The 14831-nt window shown below is 39.8% G+C and overlaps 2 protein-coding genes across 8 annotated transcripts in view; one reads left to right on the forward strand and one right to left on the reverse strand.

Annotated features, from left to right (window-relative positions):
* The first annotated feature begins 239 nt into the window (after positions 1–239).
* On the forward strand, positions 240–7984 carry TMEM215 (transmembrane protein 215). Its single transcript, XM_088156023.1, has one exon. It carries the CDS (start codon positions 323–325, stop codon positions 1043–1045), a length of 723 nt encoding a protein of 240 aa, XP_088012149.1. The 5' UTR covers positions 240–322; the 3' UTR covers positions 1046–7984.
* Positions 7985–8943: 959 nt separating this feature from the next.
* LOC106857798 (atrial natriuretic peptide receptor 2-like) overlaps positions 8944–14831 on the reverse strand; it is a 46648-nt gene continuing 40760 nt past the window's right edge. For all 7 annotated transcript variants that reach the window (XM_088156017.1, XM_088156019.1, XM_088156018.1 and 4 more), the window contains 4 exons: positions 14440–14592; positions 13704–13802; positions 11756–11847; positions 8944–11203 (listed from right to left, as the gene is read on the reverse strand). In XM_088156017.1, the coding sequence (XP_088012143.1) occupies positions 11054–11203; positions 11756–11847; positions 13704–13802; positions 14440–14592 (494 nt within the window). In that variant the 3' untranslated portion in view covers positions 8944–11053. The remainder of the gene's footprint in view (positions 11204–11755; positions 11848–13703; positions 13803–14439; positions 14593–14831) is intronic.

The following is a 14831-nucleotide window of genomic DNA, read 5'->3' on the forward strand; positions in this document are numbered from 1 at the left end:
AGGTTTGAGCCCCCTGCGCCCGCCGCCAGCGTGGGAGGGCGCGGCGGGGCTACAGACGGGCGAGCCGCTCCGACCGGCTCCGGGGAGCGAGGGAGCGAGCGAGGGAGGGAGGGAGCGAGGGAGGAGGCAGGAGGCAGGACAGCTCCCGGCCCCGGCCCGCCCTCCGTCTGCGGCTCCACCGAGGGGAAGCCGAGCGGTGCCGGCTGTCGGGGTCCTCCGTGCCTCGCTGCCGGGGAAACTTCGGAAGCTAGCCGGGGAGCGTCTGTCCACTGCCCCGAGGGGCGCTCCGGGGGAGGGAAGTGTCCCCGTGCGCACCAGCTGGATGGCGCGGACCCTGAGACCCGACGACATCAATCCCCGGACGGGGCTGGTGGTGGCTCTGGTCAGCGTCTTTCTGGTGTTCGGCTTCATGTTCACCGTGTCTGGCATCAAGGGAGAGACCCTGGGGGACATCCCGCTGCTGGCCATCGGGCCGGCCATCTGCCTGCCGGGCATCGCCGCCATCGCCCTCACCAGAAAGACCGACGGCTGTACCAAATGTCCCGAGAACATGCGTCCGTGCTGTAAGGAAGTCAAGGACCGGGATGTCATGGAGCTGCTAAGGACCCCCTCGGACCTGGAGTCTGGCAAGGGAAGTTGTGACGAGCTGGCCAGGAAAGCTTACCGCAAGGACAGGAGAGGGCTGAGGGGAGAGGACACCGTGTTCATCTGCACCTCTGGCACCACCGCCGCTGCCACGGCAGAGTGCAAGAGCCTCACCAAAAAGGTGGAGCAGGAGGAGATGCTGAAATACCTGGAGAGCTGTTACCCAGAGATGCCAGAGAATGTGTTCGTGGGAGATGGCTCCACGTACAGTGCCTTGGAGAAGAAAAGCTCTTCTCCCAGCAGGGACAGCACTCCTTGCCCTGACATTGAAGACAACATTTTTGTGGCTCCTAAAGATAGTGTCATTGTCTGCTCTTACAAGGATAACAGCCCTCATGACAGGTACTGTTGTTACATAAACCCCACTGGAGTCAACTCAGACCAGGAGACCATTGTGTGAAAGATGCATACTTTATATATATGTATGTATACAAAAAACTGCAACGTCAATTTCTTGATAGGGGATAAAATAGCTGACTGCATGGGACAATCCTGATACTATTTCAATTTAAAGTGGTATGTGACTGATACTCAAACCTTTTGTGCCTGAAGTACACTTTCTGTAAGTAAACAAGCATGTTTAAAGGTTAAAGAATTCAATTTTTCATTTTTGGAAAAAAAGAAATTACATTTTATTTTATTTTCTCCCTTTCCCTCCTTTTTGTTTTCCTGCTGCATATTGTACCCAAGCCTGTAGGCACACTGGCAGCAGGGCAGCACTGGCTGTCAGCTGAGATCAAGAGCTGAATGAAACTCTGGAGCTCTCTGTAGGAAAAAATGTGGTGCTCTATGGCTGAATAAGTTTTTGAAATACTGTCACTTCATTTTGGGAGGGATTGAGAGATGTCAGCATGAACTCCAATAGCTGGCTGATGTCAGGCAATGTAGAAGTCATTTGTCGCCCTTTGTCCTGGCAGGATTTTGTTTTCCTTTGTGTCAAGGAATAGATGTCCTGACCCCATGGGGCTCTTCTGAAAAGTCTCCTAGGAACCAGATAGGCTCAGGAGAGTTTTCAAAGACTAACCCATCACCAATAGCATCATGTTAGCTTAATTTTCCACTGGTCTTGAGTTCACTGGAATGTTTCTAATACTTTTGGATTTTAGATGCATACTTGACAAGGAGAATGCAACATGAACACGACACAGTTCTTGCAGAGACTAGGAGCAGATGTCAGTGAACTCAGGTCTTTAAAATATATTTCAGTACCTCAAAAATTGCTTCAGGAATAGACTTCTGTGAGTTATGTTCAGAGTTGGATCTGACTCTTCTGAAAATGCCATTTTCTTGTGCCTTTTTTAAAATGACAGATATTTCTGTATGGGGAATGCATGGTGACAGTCCACTCAGGGGTCTCAAAGCCATGCTTTGCTGGGAGAAAGACCAGACTGACAGGTTTTTTCACAGTTTATGGATACATAGCAAGAAAATGTGAAGTGAGTAGTGAAGATTCAAATTCAGAGCCTGCAGTTTATACACTGAAATACAAATCCTGGCTTTTCTGTCCAACACTAAGTTGCATGTTCCATGCTGTGCATAGACACCTGACCTCTATGGTGCAGGTAACAGAGATGTGGTATAACACAATGTCCATGCTAAGCAGCTACTCCAAGTGTTCAGATCTTAGGGTAATGGTTGCTAAAGCACAGAGTAATTTGCTAGCATCTCACAAAGCCCCAGTCCCTATAAGCAAACTCCCAGAATGCCAAAAAGTTCCTGTGTAATGAAGTCTTAATAGCTGCTCCTACTTAGCTGGTTTTTGTCAACCATAAGTTGTACCAGAGAAACATATTGAGTTACCAGAGTAGGAAATAAGAAAAACAGCCTTTCATTTGTAGCAACTTGAGATGTTCTGTAGAAAATTTAAAGGAATTTTGCACTCAAATGAGGCTTTCCATGCCCATGGAATTGTCTGGAAAGTGAATGTAAATTTTATACATATACTTATGTGTGTATTTGCTTGTTTGTTGAGAAACTTATGTCAAATTGTGACAGACAACCAGTCTCTGAAGGTGTTTCCAGAAGAAGGAAACAATTTTCTGGCTAGCTTGGTGTCTTTCAGAACAAAGAAGATGTTAACCCTTTGGCCAGGTTTTGGTGGGACATCTGGATACTATTAGGATAAATTCAGAAAACAGTAGCTAGTTGAAGGTAAATCATGTATTCAGGCAAAAACTCTGAATAGGTGGTTACAGGCAGCTCTGCTGCTCAGGCATGCAGCAATTACTGTGGTGATAAATGAACACCTGCACTCTGTGCAGCCCAGATTTTGTCCAAGAGCAGAGGAATTCCACAAAAACAGACCCTCTCCCTGACATGTTCAACTTCCACATAAAAGCACTCAGTTGCTGTCAGCAGCTTGCCTTCTGCTCAGGCTTAGTCACTGCAGGACCTTGTTCTGCAAGGTACAGAGCAAGTCTATAATGGCGTCAGGAAGTTTATTTCATGGCCTCTGAAGCCAAATACTGCTACAATACTGCTAATGAACACAATGACAAAGAGGGTCTTTTGCTTTCTGCTTCTAAGCAGAGCAGGTGAGGGTCTCATTGTGTGCCCAGGGGTGCTCAGCATTCCTGGAGATCAGACTCACCATGAGAAAACAGGCTACTGGGTCCTGCCTACTGCCTTTGACAGGGTTGTGAGTAATCACTTGCCTTGCATAAGAGAGCAAGGCACCAGCCTGCTGGGAACCTAGATTTGTACAGTTCTGCAAATATATATATATATATATATAGGAAGCAGTCGAGTTTTTCCATTTTGTCTAGGATTAGATGTTCTCTGTCAAAAGTTACATGGGCTTTTTCAAGACAAGACAGCAAACTTTAGTGACAAATGGAGTAGTAAATATATAGCTTGATATACAGACATGCAGATCTGAGTCATGTGCTTTATTCCATTCTTAGTGTAAAAACAAGAGAATGCTTGTATTCAAGCAAAGTTTGATGAGAGGGAAAACTTCCCACAATGTAGAAAGAGGCATAAAAAACAGTGTGTTTAAAATTTGATATTTACAGGCAATGACATCCCTCCATTCATTCAGCTAAGATTTCACAATAAAATACAACTTTAAGCAATATTTCTAGGCTAATATACAGTAATCCTCTAAATTTGTTTATTGAAGTGTGAGAATTTGAAATTAGAGAAATAAATTAGTACTGCCTCTGGAACCTCTTTCTTTATTTTTCTTTTTTTTTTTTTGTCTGCTAGTTTCATAGAGAATGAAATGAAAATTGATGAAATTGGCCATTTTAAAAAGATGAAATTTTAAATTTGAAAATGAAAGGGGTTTAGATTTTTCTGTTTGTTTGGCAGGTTAGCTGTTAAGGTTTGTTTTTTGTTTGTTTTTGTTGTTTTGGGGGTTTTGTGGTTCTGTTGATTTGGGTTTTTTTAATAAAGTGACTTCTTATAGTTTTGCCAGTCAAAATCGAATGCATATTTGATCACAGACATCATGACAGCATTTTCAATTTTTTTATGCAGATAACATGCCCAGATTAGAGAGCATCTGGGACTTTATTTTTGTTCAGCTCGTGTGGACACTAAAACTTGTGGTACCAGTGCTGATCTTAGAACAAGCAGGAATAAGCACTTTGCTTTTCAGAGGCTACTTCTAGTCTGAATTTAGCGTCAGGATACCACAGCTTAGGGTGTGATTCCAAGCCATGACCAGAGATGAGAGCTTCTTTCTGTTCTTGCTACTTTAAAAAACCTCTGGGTCAAAGTTCCACTTCTCTCCTCAGTGGTCTCTTCCAAACAATGCATGAAGTTGTAGGGGAGCTCATTTTGGGGGATAAATATCTTGGGGGATAAATGTCTTGTTAACCATATATTGCTTGGTCCCAAAGTATGGGTGGGAGGGTGTATAAAGCATTTAATGGAAAACAGCAATTTGGATATTTAGAGACGTTCCTAAGATATATAAACTTTATTTTTGGAATAATATTTATCATAGTAGTACAGTGTAGTTTATCTTCTTTTAAGAGATAATGTGGTATTCAGATCAACAAAAGGCAATCTTGTGTTGCTTCCTTTATATTTCTGTTGTCACAAGTAGCATTTTTACAGTCATACCAGCTGATCACTGCAAAGTCTTCAAAAGACAATTTAAAGTTTTAATCAGTGTGCACTTTGTCCTCCCAAGTCCAGAACAATAGCTGGTCCTTTCACCCTGGAACTGAATAAGCAAGAGGTGAGTGTGCTCAGAGTGTGCCCCTCTGGACTGGTACTGTATTCTTGATCTGCATTCCGTAGAAATGTCATACTCTTGCACAGGCAGTTCCTCCCCCTCTGATCCAAACTCTCTGCAGTCCTGGCTCCAGTAACTATTTATTATGTTGTAATTACCAGAGTAACAGCTACTGTGACCCCCTCTCACCATCTCTGCTGCTACGTACCACTTCGCAGAGTGAGCTCCTGCGTTTGGCCAGGGTGGTAGAATTTGACACTACATCATCCATCCAGCCTAAGCTGTTATGTTGAGGTATTCAATTATATTGTTAGTTCTTGCAGCACAAGCTTGGGATTTTGCCATGGGTTAGAGGTAGGCGACTGTCAGGCCACCAAACACCGCCAACCCGATTTTCATGTGTGTAGGGACTAACCTAGTTACTTGCAGAGCACAGCATGCACACAGGACCTCGACTCTCAGCACGTTCCCAGTAAAGCCATGGCATAGGAAACTTTTGAGTCCTGAAAGGACTGTCTTTGCTTCTAATATAAATTGTATTAAAACTTGTAGAGGAGTTTCCTAATAAGTAGGCTAGAGGTGTTCTCCCCACGGCATGGGGCATCAGCTGCAAAGGAGCTGCAAACGTGCTGAGCCCGTTTCCACTCTGCAGCCAGGCTGAGCATGCAATCCCTACAGGGAGAACTGTCGGTGGAGTTGTTACTTCTCTGGTGGTATGTGCCCTTTTATGTCTGGAAATTACAGAGAGAATGGATTGAGAAGTCCCTCTTCATGCACTCTGGCAAACTTTCATAGGTAAGCATTACCTTTAATTTAGCAGTCCTATCAATGCTAGATGTCTTTACTAGACATGTAGATTCAGCTTTCACTAGTTTTTAAATCTTTGTGTATTTTGTGTTCAGAACAGTTGCATGGATTAGCCTTGTGTCAGATACACAGAAATGTTTATACTTAATGTTTTTTCTTACAAACTGCACCCTGGATGGGTGTGTGTATATATGCTACACTTATGTCTGCAAGAGCAGGTAACAGAATACACAATCATAACAACATAGCAATTTGATATCTCCTCAGAGGTGTTTTTCCAACACCTTCCAACCTTTTCTGCCTCAAATCTATTGCTGCAATTTAAAATTCCTTCTGTTCTTTAGGAGAAAAACTTCTTCTAAGAACAACTCTGTTGTGGCTTTTTAAGAACACACAGTTCCTCCAACAGAGTTAAGACATTCCATGTCTGTGTTTCACTATGGCCCCTGTGAAATCCTGGCAATCAAAATCTTAATTTTTCCAGTTCTTTGCATTCAGCATTTCCCCAAACCATTGGTGTTTTGCCAATGAACCTTTATTCAATTCTGAAACATGGAATTTCAGCATTTTTTTTCAAACTAAAGTGTCCTTTTCTCTCCTCAGGGAGTGAAAAAGGGTTAAACATTTTGAAAATCTGGTTCTGTAATCTCACATGTTCTAGTGAGAGTAGAACAGGAGAGGTTTTCATAAAAGCAAAAGAGACCAAAAATGCATCATACACAGTATTTCATTACTTTATCAGGTTAACTGTGTTGAATTCTGGTCACAAAAGCACTATGTTTAGTGCTCTGTTCCATGTGTGTATTGTAGCTTTGGTAGCTTACCCAGATGGCTCCTCAGGTAGGGACAGTGTGTTTTCCTGCTTGAAGGCATGATACAAGAACTACAGGGAAAAAAATGTTATGTAGTGGGGATCCAATTTTAGATCCCATCAAAACACTTTTTTTCACACCACTCTATTTATCTTTTGAAATGCTGTAATAATCAGCAATTGTGCACAGTCATGAACATAAGGATGCTTCTACATGAGCTTCATATTTGGTACTCACTGGTAGGAAGTACTTATTTTTTTGCTGTTGAAATCCAAGGCAAATTGCACAAAGGTGTAACACTAAGCATTTCATATGCAGCTTCCAGGTCAAACTTAGTGATGTATGAAAACTATTGAATCCAGTCTTTGGAATTTCATTCCCAAAAGGATTGCATATGTGTTTAAGACATAGTTAGTGCAGTGGAAAGATGGTATACAAATAAAAAGGTGGGGTAGGTAGTTTCGCTGTGTGAACCACAGGGGACTGTGGTTACTGTGCTGTGGGACATTAAATAATATCATGTAGACTCATGGGTGTTCTTTGGAAGATTTCAGTCATTAGGATTCCCACACAAACAAATTCTAAACACCCACTCTCTCACATTTTAAGCCCTGGCTGTTTTATATCTCTACATCTGAAAGTGCATTTAAATTTAAAACAAAATTTACATTAGGAGGAAAGGCAATTTCCCCATATTTTATTTGGAGAGAATATTTTATTGCAAAATATTTTGTCTTTAAATTCCAATTTAGAATATAAAAAAAAATCTACAGTGCAATGTTTTATACTGAGGTAGGGAAGAATAGGCAGAGGTATTAGGAGGACAAGGTGCTCATTAGCTGAAAAGCAGATGGTACTCAGCTGTAGTATAACCAGAACAATCTTGCATAGCCTTGTCTTTTTACAGGTTTGAAAGGACAGCCCCAGAAAGATGCTCTTTAAAAAACCAAAGATTTCTACTTTTGAGGTCAATTCAGATTGAAGGGCTATTAGTAATTTTTAGGGGTCTGAGTAGGTGGGAGAGATGTTCTACAGGTCGGGGAGATCTCATACTAATCAGACATTGATCTTAAAGAGACGCTGCATCCTTTGACTTCACAGTTAGGCTCAACACTCCCTGCATTGTTTGCAAAGCACACCTGATTTCACCTCACTTTTATTTAAACAAATTAATTTATTTCATTTGACTAATTTGCTGTACAAGGAAGCAGATAACTTTCCTGTTTACAAAAAAAAAAGAACCTTGGAATTGGAGACCCCCTACACACACCAATAACAAGCTAACTAAAATATGTTTGCTACCTAATCTTGGGGATAAAGAATAACTTCTTGGTGGCAAAACACAGTCTTTTTACAATGCCCATTGTTTGAATAAAATCTAGGAAGTTTTACACTTGGGAATACATTAATGAATTTTTGGCTTTACTTGTTGTGATTTTTAAAAATATTGTGATTATTCAGTCTGTTCCTCAATATTCAAGTTGAAACAATATAGTGACGGTTTATCAAGCTAATAAAATACTTTCATAAGTCAGTTTTTGTGTTGTGTGATTTTTTTTTTAATGTTCCTGCCTACCTTCTCTCTGCTAGGTAGACAGAGCTGCAATAAGCAGTAATCAGAATGCACAATCTTTCCATAAAATCACCTCTTCGTGAATAGAGTATCTTAGTATCATCTGCATTATCTTGCATGACTGTAGAAAATGAATAGCTACTGTATGAAGTGATTTATAAAGTACATATCACCTTCACTTCTTCAGCTCTATTATTGCAATTGCTTTCCCATTTTCTGGCATAGATAAAATCATCAAGAAAAGGAAGAACACATCACATACTTCTAGTATATAGTGCTATTTTAGAAAAGAATGCTTGCTAGATTAGCTGACTAGCTCCAAATTTGAGATGTGAATCTCTGTGGATTTAAAGCATCTCACAGATTAGCACTGTACTGGTTATCATACTTGAGCTTTACCAGCTGGTAAATGCTTTCCTGCATCTGAAATATGGCTGTTGTCATTGTCTACATCTGTCAAAATGCCTGAGATTAATCTTAAAATACTTGTCAGTTGACTGAGGACACTTCTGTTTGTATCTGTAACATTTACTACTGTACTTCTGTCCTCTGAAGTCAGTCATATCATCACAGTCATCAGACAAACTGACATTAATAAGGACTATTGCTTGATGTTGTAGGAAAGATATGAGAGATTCAACAGTCCATAGAAAATAATTCTCATTCTGGAGATGCTCAGTTCGAGGAGAGGATTAGGAAGTAACAATAAAACTGAGGTAGGCTGACCCAGGCACTCTTCAGGCTGTATCTCTTTTGTAGAAAACTACCAGGAGCTAAGCCTCCCGAAGTCAGCAAGAGTCTCTGTTGTCTCCAGCAGAACTGGAACTACTACCCAAGGACCTGTCAGTGGTTAAAGCTGCCAATCCAGCAAGCTTGCTGTTAGTCACTCATCACTCATTTCTATTTAGAAGATTTTAAACTCATAAGACACTTTCAGAAAATCTTTTAATTCCATAGATAACATTAAAACAAAGCAGAAGAGTTAAAACCGAAATACTATGGACAAAGCATATACTTTCACATCCACATTTGATAAGGATATGCACCTTCTTAATAAAAACGTAAACAAATGCAAACTCATTAAGATAATGTAAAGTATTTAATACAACATGAAGCACTATAATAGAGCAGAGAGTTTCACAATTTCTAGATAGCATTTGGATAAAGGAAATGGCTGTATTAGAGGATATCTCTGGGCTACTGATAACTGAAAGGTTTATTCTACTAAGATTACAAAATAAGTAATTGTACCATACCTTCTAATATGAAATTAAAAAAAAAAAAAAAAAAAAAAAGAGAATGGAATTTTTAAGCTTAGGAAAACATGAAACTAATTTAAAATTTTGATTTAAAAAATTTGGCTGGACTTTATGTTGGGATCTCATGTGCCAAAGTCAGCTATGTCTATGTCCCTTGCTGCAATTTTTTTCCATTCAAGTTGCAGACAGTTTCACAGACTTCTGAGACATACACAGACTCAGAATGCTATACATCTTTTCTGCGTAGTTCAAAAAAATCTCCCATAATTTGGAAGTATTAAACTTTCTGCCTCTCTTAGGCAACCCTGAAAAATCTATCATTACTGCTGCATTTACTTCTCACAGAAGCGAAGAAAGATCATAGTGTGGCACTCCTACCACTATCACATAGCACATACTTGGAATTAAAAGTTGTAGCTATGCTAGCTATATAAGAACATGAACAAGTAGTCAGGTGCTTGGTTAAACTACACAAATTCATATCAGAAAAATTGCAACTACATGCGTGTTTTTTTCTTCTACCTAGGATCAGGGACAGACTGGAGGGTAAGGGAGCAGAATAAGCAGGAGCAAGTGGTGCTATGTCACTCAAAGTCCTTCCCTTTTATCTCCTCCCATTCAGCTTTATCCAGTGTAGCTCACATAATGGTGGAAATGCTTTGATATTTGATATCCTTTGTCTCTCAGTTTCACTTAGTCTGTTAGACTGTTTGTTAATCAGTTGAACTGGAATGGGCTAAACTCTTCAAAACAGATAACCCCGAAAGGTATGTCTTTAAATAAAGCCAGCACCAGCAGTGCTCACAGAAACATGCTCATCTAGACATTACTCCCCTTGTGATGACGGTTCTCTCTTTACAGGAAATGCTGGCTCAGGAATGACCTTTCCTAAACTGTGTCCTAAATTACACAGTGACTCAGAGGGCTGCCTGATTTCACTGACAGACAGCTATCCAGCAATAGTAGATTCACTGCCACTTTTGTAAAAGCAACAACATCAGCTAACGTTAAGAGCTGTTTTTCAAAGAAATCCCAGAGCAGCCAAAGACAAGAGCAGCTGTAGTGAACTTTATCCTGTTTAGCAACAGTATACATTGTCTTGCATTTCTCTCCCAAGATTTTCAGGTCTCTGCAACAAGATGGGAGGTGTCACTAGGAATTGGCTGTATGGAAACACACCAGACTTTCTTCTTAATTTTTTTCCATGCTCCAGACAATAGGAATGGAATGGAAGTAGGAGTACAAATTCTTGTTTCAATCTGTATCCAGTATAATTTCTCTGCTTCATCCTCCTCTTTCAATGGATCTTACTTCCTCACACAATACCTCATTTTTCCCTTTCATAGCACAAAACCAACCACACTCACAGGGTTTATGATACCACTAAACAGTAGCACTACACTGTCTCCTTTCCTACGGGAGCACCTGTGACTTCCACAGGCTGGAATGTCAAACCGATTTTGAAGTCATGATGGCTGCTGGCCGAGGATTTCCCATTAAAATCAAATTAAGAAGTAACATTGGGAGCTACCTTCTGCTCTGGTAGCTGGTGGGCCATTTCTATGTATTATTCCATAAGATGAGTTTTTTGCTTTTTTGTATTTTCAGAGCCACTGCTGGGAGAAACACCTGTAAATAAAGTCTGAGCTAATACATTCACAAGGCCAAAGGGGTGTATTATCTCTTTTCTAATTTTCTAATTCAGCAGGATGACCTAATAGACTGAAAGCAGAAGAGATACTGGAGTTAATGAGTGATTAGGAAGCAGACTTCAAAGAGGATCACTGGAAAGGACACCTGGTATCGGACTATATGAAACTCTGTTGGCATCTTGCAGAGTCACAGGAGTGCTGGTGACTGCCTTCTGGGTGACAGAGGCTTTCTTACCTTCAAGCCAGTATGTGACCATGTCTCCTTTCCCCTAAGGAAGAATATCAGTCATAGGGTTATAACACTACCTCTCATTTTTGAAATCATTTTTTTACTACAACGCGAAACAAGTCCCAAAAGGAGAAATGTGTGCCTGTCAGACACTTTACATAGAGGAAAAATGAGGCATAAAGCTTCTCCTTAAAAGATAATAGCTGTAATATTAATTAAAACAATTCTTTGAAGTCCCATCCACAAGTATGTTAATTCTCTTGTGGAACTCACATGATGATTTGTGATGTCTCTGAAGGATCGTTTTTGATTTCAAGCAGTTGTGAGTGAATGTGTCATGCAAGACTTCCCAGCTTGACTAAGTCCTTCATCTCCGACTTACCAGGTTTGTCCCATGAACAAGTCCATGGAATTAGTCCTGGCTTAAAATCTGAACATGCCCTCTTTGAGTATGGGAATTAGTCTAACCAAAGCACTGTGGGATACAGAGGACTAAAATATATAGGGGACTGCATGGGTTAAAATTCAGGGAGTCCAGAGTACTTTCACACTCTCCTTTCTGAAAAGCTGAGTATAAATGTTGCATACACACCTTGACTTGTAAATTCCCACGACATACTAACACATACTCTCCAATCTGCTCCAACAGCTGGTATGCACTTGAACTGCACTGTATTTTAAGAGCTGGAAAGAAAGATAAATATCATATTAGCAAACAATTTATACATCTAAGACAGACCCATCTCTCAAAGTGTGTCAAAAAATTTCAAGACTCATTAATGAACTCCCCCTTGGGTATTTTGTTCAAGTCTTTGCTTTCATTCCTTGTTATTTGTTATTCAAAATGTTTGCACACAAGCTCCAGTATTCTGGCCTGCTTGTGAGAGCATCTCAGGATAAATATGGGGCTGTCAACAAACATTATTCTTCACTTTCTGCATCTAATCATATTTTTGCACTCTTTGCAGTTGTCTATCTGTGCTACTGATGAGCATCCTTTTCATCTGGTGAAAACCATACACAGTTCTACCTCCTGGTCAATAAAGAACCTGAACATTCTCAGCACATTTAGTTTTCAGCAAAGTCCAAACATTAAAGAAACACCCATCCTTGCTCGGACTCTAAAATGAAATCTGTAAATGAAGACAGTGGAAAGAGACAATATCTGCCAAAATTTAATCACATTCACGAGAAGCATTTTTTTCACCTGTATCATTCTGTGACACAGATCCAATCATTATGTTTCTTTGTTTAAAAAACATCCCAGATGATAGTAGGACTGGCTACGATTGTCTAACTGATTTTTCTTAAATCAGAAAATGACAGTTCTATAATGTCCACTTTTATTTGCTAAAACACTGCCTGATATAAAGATAAGTATCTCAGAAATATTCTTTGCAGTAGATACATTATATTTCAACTTGTCATCTTGCTTGAAAAAAAGACACTATTGCTCAGATTCCAGGTGATAGCATTTTTAATGAACATTGCTAGTAATTAATCTATTTTAAAGCAATCATCTTAGGCTTAAAACCTGGTAATGTAATTTGAGGTCCTCGGATGTATGCGGCAAGAAAAAGAGGGAGAGAAAATACAGGCTTGAAAGATAAATGTTCTGTCTTCATTTTGAAGTCTATAGTGTTGATGCACCATCTGAGAGACTAGCATACAGACCAAAAGATAACCTATTAATGATGGAAACAGACTTTAAAGGTATTCGTTTTAAAGGAGTTCAGATAAGATGACACAAGGAGCATGAAAGGAGTTATTTAGGAGACGGACAGAAAGAAAATGAAGTTATATGTGTTCCGTCCAAGTTAGCATTTCCTTTGGAAAAATAAAAATGGTGAGAAGGAATGGATGCTAGTGATTCTCAAATCCTTTCAAAACTTTCGAATCCATCATTTAGGACCATTCGCCTGCCCTTTTGCCTTGTTTTTAGAGGACCGTGATAGATGTTGAAAGCATCAGTTTTCACCATGAAACGGTAAACTTGAAGATCTTGTATGTGCCTAGTTAATTTACAACGCATTGCAATGTAGCCATAAAACTACTCAGCTCAGTTTCATGAATGAAAGGAAACAAGACATCAGGGTTCTGCGATGTTGAATCACTCTGTCTTTCTTTTTTCCTTTCAGTTCTTGTAGATCAGCTAAAATATTTCAGAATCTGAGGTTCAAATGTTCTTATTGGCTAAAGGTGAAGCTTGATAAGTAAACTTGGAGCTCTGTTATCTCTTAGGAAGAAGCAGTGAGAATACCTCCAAAAAATTTCTGTTTAAACTCTTTTCTGGAGGACACATACATAATCTTCTATAATGGTTAAACACTGACACAGGTCCCATGGTGTCCTACTGTTTCTTGTGTTCTCCATTAGAGAAAGTTATCAGCAATAAAAGAGGAGTAATGAAAATATTTTTACCATAAATCCAGCTCAAAATCCAGGACTCCAGAAATCCAAGACTCAAAACTCACACCAACATTTTAAAAGAACTAATTCAGGCATGATTAAAATCCCACCTGCAGTTTGCTCCTTATTACCTTCACTGGTAGATTCCATCCTGGAAGCTGTGTTCACAGTATCTCCAAATAAACAGTACCGTGGCATTTTGGTTCCAACAACTCCAGCTACAACTGCCCCTGTTAAGAAATGGAAAACAAGACATTTTGTGTTTATAAATCACATAATTGGTTATGCAGCCTTGTGGCTGCTTCCTACACAATCCTAATCTAATTTGTTGATCAGATAAAGTCTGAGCGTCAGTATTGTATTTATATGGGGTTACAAATCTGTCTTAAAAGTGATTTAAAACATAGAAGATATGATTTCTTAGTAAGACAATGTACGCTGCTTAGTTGGCAGATGCTGGGCTGCACAGGACGTATCCAGCTCTGGCTGTCTATCAAAAAAGATTTGCAATCATATGTCAGATTAAATCAGAAAGCTAGAAGTCTGAGAGTAAAGGCTAGATCAGAGTGTCAAGAAACAACTCACTGTTTTGAGAAGAGAACAGCTGATAAGGAAAAGTAATGGATAAAGAATGGCAGTTCTAACTCACACCAGCAAAGACACAGGGGCTGTGGGATGTTTCCAATGTTGTATTCAAAACTGAGGTACCAATATCCCATGCATCCAATAAATTATTCCATTGGGATGACCTCTATGTTGTATTCCACTGCATACCAAAAATTAATTTCATTTTTAATGGAGAGAAATTAGCCACTACAGATGCATTTGTAAAGCCAGAGGAAGATTTTTTCAGCTATCTCAACGTACCTGAATGTATTCCTGCTCTTATCTTTAGGAGGGTATTGGGCTTGTGGGGAATCTTAAAAGTCTTGCAGACATCCAGAAGGTCTAAAGCCATGCTTGAGATCTCACCAGCATGAAGGATCCCATTCTCCTTGGGTACTCCCGACACCACCATATCTTAATACAACAATGCAACTGTGTTAACCTTTGACATTACACATAGATTTACTAAAGTATACTGCCTACAATAAAAAAAAATAAAATACATAAAGAAATAAAGAAGCCCTATTTCTTCATATACCAAGGCAGAGTTGTGCCTGCAGAAAGCCAGAAACAAAAGAAGGCTAGGGCAATGGCTCATGTGTGGGATTACCTTAGGTAAGAAAAATGTTGTATTTCCTTCTTATAAAGTTAAG

This window comes from Sturnus vulgaris, chromosome Z (assembly GCF_052056855.1).
Source record: "Sturnus vulgaris isolate bStuVul1 chromosome Z, bStuVul1.hap1, whole genome shotgun sequence".
In the NCBI taxonomy this organism is placed as follows: Eukaryota; Metazoa; Chordata; class Aves; order Passeriformes; family Sturnidae; genus Sturnus; species Sturnus vulgaris.